The 20,279-nt window shown below is 38.7% G+C and overlaps 1 protein-coding gene across 1 annotated transcript; it reads left to right on the plus strand.

The window, feature by feature from the left end:
• The first annotated feature begins 12,421 nt into the window (after positions 1-12,421).
• On the plus strand, positions 12,422-16,102 carry LOC149260633 (uncharacterized). The gene is made up of 2 exons (XM_089460603.1): positions 12,422-12,982; positions 13,118-16,102. The coding sequence occupies exons 1-2, from the start codon at positions 12,422-12,424 to the stop codon at positions 16,100-16,102; spliced, it is 3,546 nt and encodes a 1,181-aa protein (XP_089316729.1).
• Positions 16,103-20,279: the final 4,177 nt, after the last annotated feature.

Genomic DNA, 20,279 nt, shown 5'->3' on the forward strand with positions numbered 1-20,279 from the left:
ATTCATACCTGATAGTTCTTTTGCTTGTTCATCTTCATTCTGAAGTGATTCTGAATCTGAAGTGCTTCTTCCACATATTCCCCAATTGATTCTTCCACTATCAGATGTCTTCTTCTTCTTAGGCGCTTTCTTCTTAAGCTTCTTTCCCATTGATCTACGGATCTCCTTCAAGCGATCAAGCTTCTATCAAAGGACATGCTCTGATACCAATTGTTGGAAATAATACTGAGAGGGGGGGTGAATCAGTATTATCAAATCAATATAACTTTTCCATTTCCATATTAAGATTCATATACGCTACTTCAGTTAAGGCAAACCGTGTGTATACGCAACTGTGTGTAAAGCAACAAGCATATATCCAGTAAACTTATGATTCAGTTAGTTGATCCTTAATGAGTGCATCTGAACATTACTAAACATATGAACAATAAACAGGAGCAGTAAAATAGAACAGATCATTACACACATGAACACCATGATGTAAGGTGGAAACCCAATGTGGGTGAAAACCACCTGCTGCAAGTTGTCTCAATCTTATTTTAATAAGAAACTTCTTTTTACAATAGTTTTGTACTGGTGCAGTCTTATACCAGTACGCAGGCTTCAACCTACAGAAGGCTACAACCTTCTCTCGTTCTCCAGACTCTTCTGGAAGGGAGCTACAACCCCCTTAGCTCTTGTACTAGCTGAGGTACTAGTACGTAGGTGCTGACCTACAGAAGACTTCTCTTTTCTTCCAGGGACCACGTTTCATAAATTTTCAGACTGGATCCATGAATATCAATCAAACATCAAGTAGATATGCAATCAACCAACTTCCTTGTACAAATACTGAATCAACCAATAACTTCTCAGAACACAGTACCAGTAACCAGACACTAATTTAGAACCCTGAACACTGCAGTAATAGACAAAAGCAGCTAAAACATATTTCAAGAAAAGTCTGAAACTTCAACACTGGAAACCTGCGTACATACGCAGTATTCACTTCCTTAACCTGCGGGTATCTGCACTTGCGCTGTGTCGAGTTTGTGGGTATCCGCGCCTGTGCTATGTCGAGCCTGTGGGCGTCTGCGCCTGCACTGTGTCGAGCCTGCGGGTATCTGCGCCTGCGCTGTGTCAAACCTGCGAGTCTAGATAATTTATCAGATTTCAATTATACCCCAAATTATCAAATTTACAGATCTAATCATGCGCCAAAGAGATCTCGACCCATCAGTAGATCCATCTTGTAATGCTCAAGTTTCTCCTTGATTCAGGTCTAGCTATAACTCACCAACCAATCACCAGTGTTTTAGATCTTGCTCTTCTCAAGATATTCAACACATCAGTCTCCTCAAGCCAAATGATCTCCTTTCCTTTTTATAGTCTAGGCCTTACTCAAATCATGGTCCAAAACCATAGAGATCCAATACTAGGGACCCAAAACCTGGGTTCAATACTTAGATGCAAAGCCACGGACCAAAACCATAGGTTCAAAAATGTCGGACTAAATACCATGGACCAACCACAAGATTTTCCACATGTGCGCACTTTCCTCTGCATGAAAGTTCGTGTACTTTACGCCCACACCTTTTGGTCGGTACACCTGTGTATATGTACGCACCTTTTGATCGGTGCACCTGCATATGTCCACGACTTTGTAAGAAGGAACCTGCGGGTATCTCATTTTCTACTATTTTGAGAGCCTGAACATGTGATCTGCTATTTGAGTTAGTTGCCATCAAGGACAACACTTATGTCATTGATCCACACCTGTGCCAAACCTGTGTCATAATGCCAACAATCTCCCCCTTTGGACTTGATGGCAAAGCTAACTTGTCGTACTGAGAATTGTCATCTAATTCCTTGAGTTGTCCTGCATCTCATGTATTCTGTCACATCTAATATCTCTTATGTAGATTCATCTAGTTATATATAAATGAGTTGTTCTTCTACGAGTGGGTTGCCATCAAGTACAACACATGCATCATAATGCCAACAATGAGAACCAACCAAACTAATACGAGGAAATAAACCCACAATCTCCATGGTTATCCAGGAAATGGAAAGGCTAGGCAATCCACTGTCAATCTAGGCAATCCTCCATGCCAGTGACAGGTCATGACCATAAATCCACATTCATATGCCATGCATGCCAAAACTAGTGAGGAAAACATACATGCAACTCGGTACCTGCAAGCAAAATCCGTCGTAGTTGTTGATAGTGATGTCCTGTGCGCACTTTCCTCTGCATGAAAGTTCGTGTACTTTACGCCTACACCTTTTGGTCGGTACACCTGTGTATATGTACGCACCTTTTGATCGGTGCACCTGCATATGTCCACGACTTTGTGAGAAGGAACCTGCGGGTATCTCATTTTCTACTATTTTGAGAGCCTGAACATGTGATCTGCTATTTGAGTTAGTTTCCATCAAGGACAACACTTATGTCATCGATCCACACCTGTGCCAAACCTGTGTCATAATGCCAACAATCTCCCCCTTTGGACTTGATGGCAAAGCTAACTTGTCGTACTGAGAATTGTCATCTAATTCCTTGAGTTGTCCTGCATCTCATGTATTCTGTCACATCTAATATCTCTTATGTAGATTCATCTAGTTATATATAAATGAGTTGTTCTTCTATGAGTGGGTTGCCATCAAGTACAACACATGCATCATAATGCCAACAATGAGAACCAACCAAACTAATACGAGGAAATAAACCCACAATCTCCATGGTTATCCAGGAAATGGAAAGGCTAGGCAATCCACTGTCAATCTAGGCAATCCTCCATGCCAGTGACAGGTCATGACCATAAATCCACATTCATATGCCATGCATGCCAAAACTAGTGAGGAAAACATACATGCAACTCGGTACCTGCAAGCAAAATCTGTCGTAGTTGTTGATAGTGATGTCCTCTTGCGCTCTTCCTTTGCCTTCTTACTCCAAAACTCCAAGTATGCCACACTCTCCAAGAGTGCTCCAAGAAAACTCAAAGTGTCCAAGAGTATGAGAGAGAGAGAGAGAGAGAGAGATTTCCATAACTAAACTAACCAATCTTACACTGACCAAGCCTTCCCACTGATTCTCAAAAGCCTTTTTATCAATGAGGCCTCTGTTTTCTTCATTTTCCTCCTCACATGCAACCTGTGACCTTTAACCTTCCTTTTCTCCTAATTTCCTTTATTTTCATAAAAAGTGCCAAAAATTCCATTTTGCCTTTCCAAATCCTTTGCCATTGCCTTTGTTAATTTCCTTTAGCCATAATAACCGAAATAAAGACCCACTAGGATTTTTTCCCACCATTCAGCTTGGAATATGTGTCCCATCATCGTGGCCTTATATTTTATATTTACATGGATTTTTAACCAGGGCTGTTACATGTGGCATAGAAGATTGGATCACTTGCACCACGAAGCTTTGAAAATCATGCAGTAAATTTCTATAGGACTTCCCAAGGGTACACTAGAGAAAAGCGACACATGAAAAGGGTGTACATTAGGGAATTACACCAAAGCTTCCTTTCATGATAAAGACAGTCGAGCACAAGTGATCCTTGATCGAGTTCACTAAGATGTGTGTGGACCGTTCTCCACAGCATCCATCGCCAAGCACAAGTATTATGTAATATTTATTGATGATTTTTTTCGCAAGTCCTGGATTTTCTTCACGCAAAAGAAAGATCATACTTTCACTAAATTTTTTGAATTTAAAATAGTTGTCTAGAAATATATTGGAAGAAAAGTTAGATCTCTCATAAGAGATAACGGTGGAGAATACGTATCGAATGAATTCAATAACTTATGTGCATCAGAAGGCATTCGATGAGAGTTAATAGCACCTCATAACCCATAGCATAATGGGGTGGCTGAAAGGAAGAACAAAATTATTATGGGAGCAACACGGGCGATGTTACATGATCAAGGCCTAATATTTCACTTGTGGGCTAAAGCATGCAACACAGATGTTTATTTGTAGAACATAATCCCTCTTCGAATTCTCAGAATGAGTACACCAGAAGAAGCTTTTTCAGGGAAGAAACCATATGTAGCACACTTCAAGATATTTGGTTCATCAGTCTACTGTCATGTTATTAAGGATGCATGGAAAAACCTAGAGCCAATAATTGAGTTGGGCATATTTGTGAGGTACACTTATACACCTCACAATTATCGGGTGTACCTACCATCCAACAAGATGACAGTGGTTCGTAGAGATGTGAATTTTGATGAAGAGAAGGCCATGATATGTTACCTTGAGAGGGATCTTCAACTACATGTAGATTAGAAGATTTTAGCTCCAAAGGAGGAACCTCTGGATGATGTGGAGCAGCCACATGCAGAGGATCCACTCATGCAGATACTTCAAGAGATGGAAGGAAATGCACCAAAGAGGCTGAAAAATTGATGCATGATGCTAGAGAGAATGTGGGAGCACCCACAGTGCAGTGCAGGCAGAGGAGGTCACCAAATCGGTACACTGGCTACATGGCTCTGATGAGCGAGAGTGTACAGGTTGAGCAATCCTCATTCAAGGAAGAAGTACGACAACTAGTATGGGTTGATGCCATGGTTGAGGAGTATGACTCCATTATCAGAAACAATTTTTGGGAAGTGGTCCCAAGACTCGCAGAAAATTTAGTGGTGAGTTCCATATGGCTTTATAAGGTAAAGAAAGAAACAAGTGGTAGTGTGGAGAAACAAAGGCTATATTTGTGGCCAAAGGATTCTCTCAGGTGGAGGGAATTGATTATGATGACACCTTTTCTCCTGTATCAAGGTACTCATCAATCTGATCTATTCTAGCACTGTTAGCGTAGATGGGATGGAAGATACATTAGATGGATGCGAAGAGAGCATTCTTGAACAGTATGATTGAGGAAGAGGTGTATATTGATCACCTGGAAGGATTTGAAACCTTCAACAGAGAGTCGCATGTCTGTAGACTCAAGTGAGCATTGTATGGACTAAAACAAGCACCCTGTGCTTGGTACACTGGTATTGAACACTATTTCACCGGGTTGGGGTTCACAAAAATTGAAGTAGATGTGAACCTTTATCATATTGTGGTTGAAGGTAAATTGCTAATTATAGTATTATATGTCGATGATTTGATTATGACAAGTGATGAGAAGTTGATAAGATCTTGCAAAGAGGATCTTGCAAGAGAATTCTAGATGAAGGACCTGGGGCTCATGCATTACTTTCTTGGTATGGAAGTATGGCAAGGAGATGAGGAACTGTTTGTCTCTCAGGGCAAGTATGCCAACGAGATACTCAACAAGTTTCACATGGAGAGAAACAAACCCATGGATACTCCTCTAGCAGGTAACTAAAGGAAGGAGGATGCTACTTCAAGTGAAGTAGTGGAGGCTACTATTTATAGACATCATATGGGTTCACTTATGTATTTGGTGAACGCACAACTGGACATGTGTTTTGCAGTTAATCAACTTAGTTAAGCCATGGTTAAGCCAACCAAACTTTATTGGAAAGCAACTAAACATGTGATGAGATACCTTAGAGGTACCACTCAGCTTGGTCTTTGGCATAGAAGGACAAAGGGAGTGAAGCTTCAAGGGTTCACAGATATAGATTGAGTAGGGATTCCATCTAACAGAAAGAACACATTAGGAGGAATCTTCAGTATTGGGTCAACAACAATTTCTTAGTACAACAGGAAGCAGAGATTAGTTGCACTCAATTCAGCAGAAGAAGAGTACATGGCTGTTAGTCAGGCAACTTGTGAGGATATATAGATGAGGATGATCCTCGTTGGGTTATTTGGTCAGCAGATGGATCCTACAGTGATTTACTGTGACAATCAGAGTTGTATCAAAATTTTTGAGAATCTAGTTTTTCATGATCAGTCCAAGCATATCGACATTCGATATCACCATCTACAAGAGTGTGTGTAGAGGACAATCATGTTGCTGGAGTACATTCCTACAGAGGAGCAAGATCAAAATATTGTGATAAAGGCATTGTCAAGATGCAAATTTGAGTTTCACAGAGGCAGGATCGGGGTAACAGATAATCCATTTCTTGTTGAGAGGGGGTGTTTAAAAATGCAACAAAAAATTCCTAATTTAATATTGTCCTTGAATTAAATTAGGAATTAGATTCTAATTCTAATTCTCATAGCAACTTGTAATATTTAAGCAAGTTAATTTGACTTAGTTGACTCGGTTAATTCGAGTTGGGAGTCCTTTTAGAGTCATGTAAATTGATCCCTAAATTTTAGTGCCCCAGGTTGAGTTCTTTTGAGTTGTAATTATTTAATTCATTTTAACTAAGTTAAATTCAGTTAAACTAGTTCCAATTGATGGATGAATTAATGGGAGATCCAATAGTAGGGTGTAACCTACGGTAGTCGGGTGTACGCAAAACTTCTCAACCAATAAACTAACGATTCGCTCATAATTAACTCATGCATGTCAGATCAGAGAAAGACCTAGTAGAGATTGAAGTTAAGGGATAGTGTACTATTAGCTGTAAAATCATCTAAATTAAACTGATGGTGCATGCAATCAGAGGAAGGCCTATTGATGGATTGCATAATTATGGATGAGGAATGTCCCAATTACATATGGGCTAATTCCCTAGGAAAATGCACAAGGAAATAGGAGCTTGGCAGGCAGCAGATTTGACTAAGTATTTACTAAAGCTTGTTTGTGAAGCAGTGAGATAGATTTTGATAGTGCAAAGTTTGCTCAGGCTTGAGCAAAGAATTGTAATCTTCTAAAATTTTATGATCAATGCAATATACAGATAGCAGAGGTTTTTAGTTGCGGCTTTCCCCAGAAAATTATTGTGTTATGTGTGATTGAATTCTTTATTTTTTCTGCTTCGTGATTCCATCGATCAATTATTGTTTCCCCTGATGAGTAGAGTAGATTCAAGTCAATTTTTTTTATCATATTACAATCTACAGTTTGAATCTACAAGGAATTGCTACACTATTGAAACCATATTTTCAAGATCTCCCTTCTTTTTTCTACCTCCTCAACTTGTAGCTTGAGAAGAGTGGTCTTCTCTACTTCTAAGTTGATAACCTGTATCTATTCCTTCTGCTTCTCATTTTCAATCCTTAGCCTGCTTATTTCTATTGAAGATGTTTCTAATTCTTTTAATGGGATCATTAGGGGAATTTTAAGGTAATGGGTCTCCTAAGGAACTTATAAAATAATAGTGGAAATAATAAAATAAGATTAGATTACATCATAAAATTTTAGAAGGAAAAAAGAAAAAACTATTTTTTTCAACTCGTATTTTCAACTTATCTCCCTATGGGTTTTCTCAAATTTAGAGTAGAAACACTCGTTGGATGAAAAAATTGATTTCTCATTTAAGGAGTACCCATGTTTCATACTTTGGATGGACCCTACTACACAAATATGAGAAATACATGAAAAAACGTGATTGCAATCACGTTTTCTCATGCATTTCTCATTTTTTGTGTAGTAAGGTCCATCGAAAGTATGCAACATGGGTACTCCTTGGATGATGAATTAAATTTTGCATCCAACAAGTATTCCTGCTAGAAATTTGAGTAAAACCTTAAGGAGATAAGCTGAAAATATGAGTTGAAAAAGTAGTTTTATTATTTTATTATTTTTTAATATTTTTATTTTTTTACTCCAAAAATGGTGAATCATCCCCCATGGTTGACATCATCATCTTGAATCCTATTGATTCTTATAAAGTTTATTTTGGTTGTACATTTTTCTTATGAGGCTCATTTTAGGCTTCAAAATTCCCCTAATATTCCATGACTTTCGTTTCCATTTTTGCTTCCTATACTTGTTTCTTAAGATTATTAATCTCTGACATGTCTACATCAAGTTCTTATTGATTTTGATTGAATTCAAAATTTTTGGCTTCTTCCAGCTGCACTCTAAGATCGCTGATCATTTTAATTTTTCTTATTAAGGCTTCTGACATGTCCTCCTTTTGATATCTTCAGTTCTTCTTCCGAAAATTTAGCCCTTTCCCTTTCACTCTTGAGTTCCTTTATAACTTTGGCAACTTCATTTTGGAATTCAATTTCGGTCATCTCTTCATCATCTTCTTCAAAAACTTCCTTCCTGTTATCATTTTCTTTGTTAGTGATAATAGAATCTGAAATCAATACCTAGAACTTCCTTTGAATCGTTTGAATGCTTGCGGACTTTCCTATTTTATTTTCCCATCTCTGCACTCTGGGATCTACCTTCTAGCTTTTAAGCTACTACTGAAGAAACGAACTCTAATACCAATTATTAGAAACGCTGAGATGGGGGTAAATGAATATTTCTTAGCAATTATCACTTTTTAATCTTTTTCAAAGCATTAGTTAATCTTTAGTTATTATTATTTTTCTTCTTCATAAGATCATAAACAATAATCAACACTAGACAACACCATACAACAATGCAGAAAGAAAAAACAGAGGACATAAATATTTTTAGGTGGGAAACCCCCTCCAGGTCAAAAACCATGAACGATTCTCTAGTAATTGTCTTCTTCTCTCTTTAAAAGAAATATTAATTACATCAAAATTTCAGTGACAATTGAGGGATGCATCAACCCCCTAATTCATAGGACACAACATGTAGGATGCTACTAAACCCTAATATCTTGCTGCAACCAGAAGGACACCCCAACTTCCTGTAGATCATGCCACAACCTAATGAGTGCCCCAACATTTTGTTTACCAACTGGTGTCAGAAAGGATGCTTCGCTGCCTTTTTAGTTTATCAACCACAACTGAATAGATGCCACAATACCTTGTGCAAGCCATAACTTGCCATAGCACCACCCTTCCACCCTGAAGTGTTCTCAGGCCATAATCTGAAGGTGACTCTAATCACCTCCCTTGCACCACCCTGCCACCTTGACGAACCAGAAGATCATGATTCACAAATTTTCAGCTGGATCCCCTGTACTTTGAATCAATGTAGAATAATTGTAAGAAAGATGTAGAATAAATGTCGAATCCTGGTAGCCACTGATCATTGTTCCCAAAAATTGATCACTACACAATGCTACACATCAAGCTATCACTATTCAACTGCACATGACTATCACTACACACTATATATCATTGTCACTACAAATCACTACACAACTGTTGGTTATCATTGCATGTCACTGCTCATGAATGAGTAGTCATCAATGCACAATCACTTTCATCATCGTATCAGGGTGCACTCGATGCTAAAATCATTTGTAACTGTTATCAAATAATGGCACAAACCAAGGTGCCTCAGGTCATCTCGATGACCTACAATTAGTTCTTTCAAACTTTGTCCCGGGAGAGCTACCAACATATATGTAAACATCGTTGTTTGGCTGGTCAAGCCCTGCTATCCATTCTTCTTCAATGTATAGTACAATTGGATTTGATTTCCTTCAAAGGACCTGCTACCATGTACAGTCATGTCATTATGATAGTACACTCTATAAGTCATTTACTACAAATCCCTAGGTCACCACTAGTATAAATTCCTAAGTTATCATTGTCATAGGTATGAAAATTCCAATATGGAATCGTATTGCAGCAGCTGGTATTATTTATCCTAATTCATAAATTAATTACTTATTTTATTGTTATGTAAAAATCGAAATAAACACACTGCAATATTCACAAATAAACTACAAAAATAAATAGCACTGGAATTGAGAAAATACTAGCACACACACATAAAATTTACACCATTGTTTTTGGACGAAAGTCACTGGAAAAACCCAATGCAGGAAAGTCGATGCAACAAATGAGGGTTTTATTTTATTATGCAACAATGAAAATATGAGTACATACATGGATTCCCAACTGGAAATCCAAACAACAAGAATACCGAGGAAAAATTATTGAAGGGAATTACCCTTCCTCCACACGCAATCTCGACACAACCTTCCTTCAGAAAACTTGACCTCCTATACTTTTGCATTGTTCTGTGCATTTTCTATGACATCAAGCCTCCAACCGGTGTCTAATGAAGTTGTTTTGCCAACCTCTACTAAGGAAAACATCTTTCCAACACTCTGGAACCTTTGCCCGGCCTATAGAGCCAAGAACAAAATCTCTCTAGCAAATTGAACTACCAATTTGAAGCAACTGCAAAGTCCTCTGCGCTGCCTCACTAGGAATAATGCGGCCCTCTCGCTGCTATCTCTCTGGATCTGGAAAACTTCCTCTGGACTCACTGCCCCTGCCCCTCACTCACTGCTTCGATCTCTAGCTCTCTAGTAACTGGTTGCTACTACTCTGGAAATCGATCTACCAAGGAAATCGAATTTTTGGTGATCTCGAGTATTTTCTCCAAGTGCCCATCGACTTCCTCTTATAATCCACTGTTGGAGCACCAACGACTAAGATTAAAACTTAATCGAAGGCTAGGATCATCTTGGAATCGATCTATGTGAGTTTCTAGATGATTCTCACCTTTACTTGATGAATATTGATTAATTAACTAGTTTTTCTAAGTTTAGAATTAGGAAACATTAAAAAATTGGTTAACAATATCATTAATTCACTTCTATGTGGAATTTCCAGAAACGATTTCGCGGTCTTGGAGATCTTATGTATTCTAGCCTATCCACTAAATTTCATGGCTAGAACACATCAAATGCTACAAAAACTAACATGTCTATGTGCCACAATCTACGAGTCAAGTCTAAGTCAGAATATGTCATATGTAGTTGATTCAAACTACTAATTAAGTGTCCCTATCTAAGGTCACTATATCATTGTACATGATCATCATCAAGTCTCAATATTATCTGAGGTCACTGTATCATTGTACATGATCATCATCAAGTCTTAATATCAGATGTTGAGTCATTGTCAAGTCTCATGTAATGTTATTGTTTTGTATAACTTCAAAGTCACACAAAATTTTTATGTCATTTGTGTTACTAAGTGTCACTTTCAAACCTATCCATCCAATTTATATGCAAAAACATTATCTGTCAAGTTCTACGGTCGATGTTACATCATCTAAAAGCTAACAGTCATTCACATTCAATATATATGTCAAACATGTTATCTCTAAGTCATATCAATTAAAATTCAAGGTGTTAACACATTGTCAAGTATCTATATGTCAGATCCATGCATTAAATCCTAGGTGTCAAGTCACTAGTTAAGCTAGTGTGGTCACACTATGTCTCAACTCACTCTGTAAAATTTTTGTCAGTTATATAAATCTATGTCAATATGTGAAGGTACCTTGTTATATCTTTTACTTCCTGTCAAACTCGTATGTCAAACTGCTACAAAGAGTCCTTATCAATAATACCATTGTTGACCACTGTTGAATTAGTTTTCAGACAACACTTACCTCATCAATATCACACTATCAAGGTCAATAGACACATTTGCCTATTCATTGTATAACTATGATATTGTGTCTATAGGACATGTCAATATCACTAGTTTTAGATGACATATCATTGTTTTCAGATCACCGAACACTTTTTAAGTGAGGTCAAGTTTACTATATGGTCAGACATTGATGAATAACACTTGTTATCAATTCTACAATGCTGCCAAATCACTGAACACTGTGTAAGTGAGGTCAAGTTTATTGTATGGTCATACATTGATGAGTAACACTTGTTATCAATTCTGCCACAAAAGGAATTTCAAATATGAATTAGTTTGGATCTAAAGATTGTTCCTTCAGTAAAGATCAAGCTAATTTTCCCACAGACTATTTAGAGGGAAACTACTATCAAGTCTTAGTCAATCCCCTTCTGTAGGTTGCCAGTATAACCTAAGATCTCATAGGAAAAAAATGGAGGGCTCGAAGGAGATTATAGACCCTGTTGGGGGTTTGGGGGCTGAAACCCCAAAAACTTGTCCTAAGAAGGGCAGAGGCAGAAAATCTTTTCTCTCCAAAACTCAAGCAAAAGCAGTTTTCGATGTAGCTGATGGGAAGCAAATGACAATCACCGGGGCGCTTAGAGCAGCAAAACCCCCTGAGGCGGTTATTAAATGATTTGCCTCTCTTGGAATTGCAGAGGTTTAGCTAGTAAACCTAAAAAACTAGCTTTGAAGGACCTCATTTCTCGTCATAACCCGGATATTGTCTTTCTTCAAGAAACTTTGGGGAAAGGATTGGAGGTGGAAAATTCGTTGAGTTCCTTATTACCCGGTTGGGTCTTCTTGGCTGCTGATGCTTTTGGTCACTCTGGGGGGATAGCCATAGGGTTTAAAAAAGGAAGGCTGAAGGTGTTAAATTCTTGGGGTTTAACAAATGTTTTAGGGCTGGAGGTGGTTTCCCCTGACTTTGACATCCCGCTTTTGCTCGTAAATGTATATGGCCCATGTCAGGGGCGGGCTCCTTTTTGGACTGATCTCCTCTCAAAAAACCTGCTAAAAGATAAAAATCTTATCCTTGGGGGAGACCTAAATTTCTCATTGGGAAGTGCTGAAGCCTGGGGGCCTATGGCGAGGGAGGATCCTCTGACAGACTTCTTTTCAAATGCCCTTCTCACAAACCACTTGATTGATGTCAATATCATAAAAGCAAAACCCACTTGGAGGAACAGAAGAACAGGGGAAGACAGGATTGCAAAGAGATTGGATAGATTCCTTATAAACGAAAGACTGGCGGCCTCAATACCTCTGTTCCGGCAATGGGTGGGTGATGGGGGAAACTCAGACCATTTCCCTATCTTTCTGGATTTCTCAAAACCTCCTTCTAAACCAGCAGCGCCTTTCAAATTCAATGCATCCTGGCTTCAGGAGGAATCCTTTATCAAGCTTTTCAATGAAACCTGGAGACATGTGGACCAGGAGGCTTCCGAGAATAAAGCAGGTTGGTTTTTGGAAAACCTTAAGAGACTTAAAAAAGCCACTATTGAATGGGCATCGGTTCGAAGGAAAAAGCAAGATGAAGAATTGGTAGCCATTGATAAGGACCTGGGGGCTCTTGAAGACCCAGTGATGGATGCTTACTCTACTCAGGAGTCGAAAGAAAGAATCATGGCACTGGAAAAGAGGAAGGCAAAAATCCTTATGGATAGGGAAGAGGAGTGGAGATTAAAAAGCAGGGCTATCTGGCTGAAAGCAGGGGATGAAAACACAAAGTTTTTCCATAATTATGCAAAAGGGAGGAGGAATGCAAACACCATATGGAAGTTGAGGGATGCTGAAGGAAGGGAGGCTACATCTTTTGAAGACCTGTCATCTATGGGGAAAACCCATTTTCGCTCTCTTTTCTCTGACCCTGGGGGGATATCTTTGCCGGAAATAATCAGTACTGCCCAGGCCTTCCCTCGGTTTGTAGAGGAGGAAGATGCGGAAGATCTTTTTAGAGAGGTGACAAAGGAAGAAGTTGAAAGTGTAATAAAATCTATGCCAAAAGACAAAAGCCCAGGGCCCGACGGATGGACTATAGAACTTTTCTCTCATTTCTTTGAATCTATAGGGGCTGAACTCACAGAGGTGGTGGAGGAATCTCGTGTAAAAGGAGAAATCTATGGGCCTTTCAATGCAACTTTCATTGCACTCATTCCAAAAAAAGAAGATCCTGTCTCCTTTGAAGACTTTAGGCCTATCTCCCTATGCAATACCATTTATAAGATTATATCAAAGATCATTGCTGTTCGGTTGAAACCCCTATTATCTTGCTGTATCTCAAAGGAGCAATTCGGTTTCTTGAATGGGAGGCAAATTCATGAAGCTATAGGGGTAGCACAAGAAACTATTCACAGTATTCGGCAAGCAAACAAGAAGGGGGCAGTGCTCAAGATAGATCTTTCAAAAGCTTATGACAGGGTCAGCTGGTCGTATTTAAAGTTACTCCTCACTCACTTGGGGTTCCCGGGGGGCTTTATAAATTGGATTATGGGATGTGTCTCAAATGTAAATTTTGCTGTTTTGATAAATGGAGCCGCCTCAAATTTCTTCAGAAGTCAAAGGGGGCTGCGCCAAGGTTGTCCTCTTTCCCCTCTCCTTTTTCTCCTTGCTGCAGAAGGTTTGAGTAGGCTGTTAGCAAAGGCAAAAAGTGCAGGTTTGATAAAAGGTTTGGAAGTTGTTGTTAATCTGTACATTACTCATCTACTTTTTGTTGATGATATTCTCCTTTTTACAAATGGAAATCTAAATGAAATTCAAGAGATTAAGCGTATCCTTGACCAGTTCTTGAAGGCTACAGGGCTGCAAGTAAACGAGAGGAAGTCACAGCTAATTTTTGAAGGCTTCAACAGACACGAGGAAGATCTGATTGCTGTACAGCTGCCTTTCGGAACATGCAACATGGAGCAGCCTTTCAAATACTTGGGCTTTTGGCTAAAACCATCTGCATATAGAAAGCAAGACTGGAATTGGCTAATAGCAAAGATTGAACAAAGAATTGCTCATTGGAGCTACAAGTGGCTTTCTAGGGCGGGAAGGCTTACTCTGGTAAACTCAGTCCTTCAGGCTATTCCGGTTTACTGGGCAGCTTTGACATGGATTCCGAAAGGGACTCTCCACAAAATAAAACAGATTTGCAGTAGGTTTTTGTGGTCAGGGTCGAAGGAGGATTCCGTTCTTCCTTGGGTTGCGTGGGATAAAATTGCTAGGCCAAAGGAATGGGGTGGATGGGGTTTGAAAAGCCCCATTGATTTCAGCACTGCCCTAGCAGCAAAATCGGGATGGAGAATAATTGCTATGGAAAATCTCTGGACGAAGGTTGTTAAGAGGAAATATATTGATCCCATGCCGCTTGAAGATTGGATCAGAATGCCAAACAAAAAAGGAAGAAACTGTTCAGTCATTTGGAAAGCCACCGCTGAGGCTTTTAAGGTTATTGAACAAGGGCTGGCGTGGCGGGTTGGAAATGGAGAAAATGTGCGGATTGGCAGGGACCCATGGGTGGGGTGTAGCGAGGCCTATGCTCTTTCTCCTGAACTTCTCAATCACCTGGATGATCTTGGGATCAGAAACCTTGGGCAAATTGCAGATGTGGACCAGTACTCCATATGGGGACAGGTTTGGAGATCGGAAGCAAACTTGGGAATTGATCCAGCTTGGAGAATTGAATGGCAGTCTTTCATACAGGAGCTAAAAAGATCAAATGTGAGAATTTCGGATAGCCCAGATTCTCTGGTTTGGGCGCATGCGGAGGCTGGTCATTATTCTCCAAAGGATGGCTACAGCCTATTAATGAAAAACAAAGGCTGGGACCCTCCTGTCTGGTGGTCAAAACCTTTATTCAAGCTAAAATGTCCAAAGAAAGCTAGAATCTTTTTCTGGTGTGCCTTAAAGCAGAGGATCCCAACTTGGGAATCTCTGCAAGCAAGGTTCAAACATGGTCCTGGTAGATGCCCTTTGTGTTTTTCTGACGCTGAATCGGTCTCTCATCTGTTCCTAACTTGTCCATATGCAAAACAAGTTTGGGCTGAAGCAGAAAAACTAATAAATGTTAAAATAAAATGGGAAGGAGACTGTTTGGCCACAGCATGGGAATACTGGTGGAATCACTTTCAAGAAAGAAATTTGAGGAATCTTCCTCCCATCATTTGTTGGGGGATATGGATAGCAAGGAATCGCAGTATCTTTCAAGATCAGTTAATCCCGGGGACGGCTATTGCCATACAAAGTAGTGCCATTCTTGAGAGCATTCCGATAAAGGAGGAATCAACAAATGCGGTCCAGCGAAAAGAACCTTTAATCAGAGAAGGAATTCCATGGGCTTTTTTTGACGGGGCAGCCCAAAATGATTCCATAGGAGCCGGTCTATCCATTCATCTTAGCGGTACACATTCCCTAAAAGCATCAGTGGGCATAGGAAGGGGGACAAATAACTTTGCTGAACTCACAGCTCTAAAGCTGCTTCTCTGTTGGCTTGTACACAAACACATCCGCACTGTTCAGGTTTTCGGTGATTCAAAAAATGTTGTAAACTGGGTCTTGGGAAAACATAGGTGCCAGCACTATATGTTGATGCCGTTACTTGAAGAGATACAACTTTTAAAACAGCAGTTTAATTCCTTCACTATTGATCACATTTACAGGGAATTCAATGAGGAAGCGGATCGACTATCTAAAGAAGGCCTGCAGCAAGCTGTGGGCACTTGGAGAATAACTGAGCAGGACCATGATCAGATCCGTGTGTCGGATCTCCCCCCAGACTCATAAAACTTTTTTTGGGGCCGTATCTATATTTGCACTAGTTTCCTTTTTCCTTATGGTTGATTTTTACAAAACTATGATAAGCTCTGAGATAGAGAGCTGACTGATATCTTGCAAAAACATGGATCTAGTTTTTGTGCTTGGGCTGTTTTCCTCAAGAGAGGAGGTCCAAGCGGTACTAAGTTTCTGTTTGGAGTTTCGATTGTTCCTGTTACATGTTTTTAGTTTTTGTGCTTGGGCTGTTTTCCTCTTGAGAGGAGGTCCAGGCGGCACTATGGTTCTGGTTGGAGCTTCTATGCTCCTGTTCTGTGGCTGTTTTAGCCAGTTTTAGTCTTTGTTGGTTTCGCTCTGAAGGGGCGTGTGGTATCTCTGCAGAAGGGCTTGCTTCGAAGCGGGCAGCATGATGATATATTTTAGAATGTTAACTCATTACAGACTGTAACTTTTTACTTCTTATAAAAAGTTCGTTTTTTTCGTGGAAAAAAAAAAGTCTTAGTCAATCCAAAACTTCAACTATATAAATGATGTAAATCAGCCCATAAATACCACTGAAATAAAATTAAGTCTCATATTTAACTCGGAAATTATGTCATCAAATTTTGCTTCAGATTATGCACTACAAATGTCTTCCAAGAAAGGTTCGAATAGGTCCCAAAGTAGGCCTAAATATCAACCTGGGGAAGTGAGAATGTGACCTTAGAGAATTTGCATAGAAGAGTTACAAAAAGGCCATACGCTGCTTGGAATTGTTCAGATATAACCAATCACAAGTTGTTGTTAAAGAATAATTTTATTATTCGCTTCAAGCCTAATCGAATCATGAAATGGGTGCCTTATTAGATGGACGAAGGGTGTGAACAAAAAGAAATTCCCATTCAATTCATACAAGACACAAAAGAACTTACCTCTACACTTTTCTATCTTCCTCAACCAGAATCCAAACCCTAATCAAGTCTCTATATTTCTTCGTTGGTCAACCTCAGGGATCTGTTATCTAAGCTGAATATTACAACGTTCTTTTCACAAGATCATTCCTTGAATTGTTATTGTTTTGAGGGTGCATTAGATGTATTTGTATAGACAAATGTTAGGCATAGGAGGGGCTTCATAAATGATTCTTGGAGATGTTAAGTAAGGGATCCATAAACACCTTGAAATATTTAAACATTAAACAATACCAACCTTATGTTCTAAGTGAAGAAGGCCACTAACCTTGAGGAATTAATTATGGGTGTCTTATCTTTATTAAATGGTGAGATCCACATCCTGTAAGGGAAAGATAATTTAATACCCTAAATTAAGACTATTGATAATCATACCCTTAATATATATTTGTTTTACGGATCATGCCTAGAAATATTTTCAATTCCACTAGAATTTGAAATCAATGATTGGTGTATTGCATTTGGTCGTACCAAGGTTGTGAAGTCAATGATTGGTTTATTGCCTTTTGTTCTTGAAGTTATTCAACTTATACGTGGCGAGATTGTGGTGAAAATTAAGTTATTCAACTTATACGTGGTGAGATTATGGTGATAATGAAGTTATTCAACTTATACGTGGTGATATTGTGGTGATAAACAATGTCATATATTGACAATCGTAGGAGGAGGTGTCATGTCACTATCCCTAGGATTTTAGCCCACAAAACTTGGTCTTCAATTTCAAACTCAATTTTCTCTCAAACCAGGAGGAACCACGGGTCGTACCACATATCAACAGAAACATTTCTTTGAGGAGAATCTAATGACCTAGATATCCAACACAAACTCAAAAAACCCTCGAAAAAGTTGGGGTACATCCTCAATCCATGAAACCCAAACCCTAGGACTTGGGTTTTCAAGCATCCAACAGTATAACTACCATATTGATGTAATCTAACAATTACTAAGAAGCTTTCATTAACCGTTTGACATCAATGGTTGACGTTTTTTTGTCAAAGTCAAACACATTCAACTCCATGGGTTGACATCAATGACAACACCATCCAACAACCTTGAAAATTAGAATTTTTGCACACCTAACAATGGTACTTTTACTCTTCATGTCAACCCCACCTACTCATGTCGACTCCCATTTGTCAAAATCCATGACCATCGACCCCACGTTGACTCATATAAATACACCTATAGGCATCCTCATTTTGGCATCTCATCACATCACACATCATTTCTCTTTTGATTGGTTCGTATACCTTCTGAGAAAACTTCTTCTCCACACATACGAAGACTCTTTCTAGGGATCTTTGACTTCTGCATTGACCTATCTGTTCAACACCTTTGACCAGCGTTGACCGAGGAGATTCTAGCTCTGTTTGACTTCGATTTTGACACGAAATATTTTGTCTGGGTAGGCAACAACTTTTGGTACACACACCAAGAAATTCTGAGCAAGTTGACCATAGGTTGGACCACAAACTTTGACTACTGACTATTGACCAAAGTTTGACTGGATTTCTTTCTTGTTTTGGGTTGACTTTGATGTGTTCAAGAGGTCGAGTTCCTTGTTGCTTTGATTGATTTCTTTGGAGGATATTTGACTATTATTTGATCATTGTTGACATGACTGGTTAAGGAACGTTGTTTGTTATTGACTACTTCAGGATTGAAAACTATTGACCAGAAATATATTCAATTAGATAAGGATTCTTGTTAGTTGGTCATCTTTGTTGTATAAGTCAAAGTCTTGATTTTGACTTTGTCATCATTGTACTAAATTGTACATTCTCTCTCTATTGAACATTTGATACAAGTTCTCAATAAAAAGGATTGATTGGGTTTTCCCCATTGTGGGGTTTTGCTCTTGCATTAGCCTAAAAGTCTGTGTTCATTGTCTTGGCTTGTCATCTTGTGCACATTTTTGATGATGTTCTATCTACAATCATTAACAATGATGATCTAAAGTAAATTCCAAGTGATTTCTATTGGAATTTAGAAGTGAAATTGTTATTGGGCTGAAAGGACATTAAAGTAACTGTTGCAAGAATAGAACATAGAAAAAACAAATTAATAGTTGCATATCATTCATAGGAACATAATATATTTGAGCAAGTTGATACTTTGTGGTTGCACAAATAATTCATAAAACTTTATAAACTTGCGTTGTTATATGGAAAATTCACTGTTACAGACAAAAATGAACTCCCTATATCTAGTGGTCTGACCTAGAGCAACAGAGGGAAAAAACATCAATGTTTTCCTTAGAGAGATTAAAATATGGAAAAGATATCTACCTGGAATCTATAATAAGTCCTCCTCTTCTCTTCGCTTGTAAGTTCCAACTCTAGCTTCACACCCTATAAATGGAACCTGCAACAATGACTAAAACAAGCAAGAGGACTATAATATCCACATAGCATAATCCAATATCTCTAATCAATGAGTCAACATGGAATTGAAATACATAAGTATTAGCATGACACAAGTATAGGAAAACAAAGTGCTTTTCGTATTAATAAATAAAGGAGAGAGTTACAACCATATATAAAAATTGACTTTGTAGACGTCTCTACAATTGTCTTGTCCTTCCTTGCCACAAAGAAAGCCTTCACACAAAACCCTAATGGAAATGGATGATGATTCTTTAAGCTAAAAACAACAACATGAGGGCACTAGTAATCTCCAAACGCCAACTCAGACTCCATGGGAGGAAGTAAATTTATAGGATGAAAGTGGTAGTTTAGGATTTACCAATCTAGGCTTGAGATCCACATATGAAGGAGGATAAGCTCAAAAGATAAGAGATAAGACCTCTAGAGAAGGAATTTGAGATCTGTATCCATGGTAAATGGTTAAAACCACCTTAGAAGCTTCTAGAAGGACAATATTCAAAAATACATTTATAATTTTCCTCAAACTCTAGTACCATCACACCTGCAAAGTAGAGCAACCTGCACTAGTCAATGCAAGTGCTCAGTTATGAAACTTGCAACCATTGCAGGTGGAAAAACATATAAGGTGCGTTGGGGATAAAAGTAGTGTTTTTGAGCTGATTGACCCAGAAACTCAGACCTTTTGGAGAGGTGATGCTTAGGGCTTTGCAAAAGTATTATGACAAGGTGTTTAATGATGTTGATTGATCTGGTTTTCAAGCCTTTTGGGTGGATGCGACAAAATGACCTGTAACAAATTTCCCCTTAAAGTACAAAGTTAGAAGTAGTGGCTGAGGGAGAAATTGCTTAAAC

Source organism: Pinus tabuliformis, chromosome 6 (genome assembly GCF_031772625.1).
Source record: "Pinus tabuliformis cultivar Carrire ecotype Pingquan chromosome 6, CPIR1, whole genome shotgun sequence".
Taxonomy (NCBI): Eukaryota; Viridiplantae; Streptophyta; class Pinopsida; order Pinales; family Pinaceae; genus Pinus; species Pinus tabuliformis.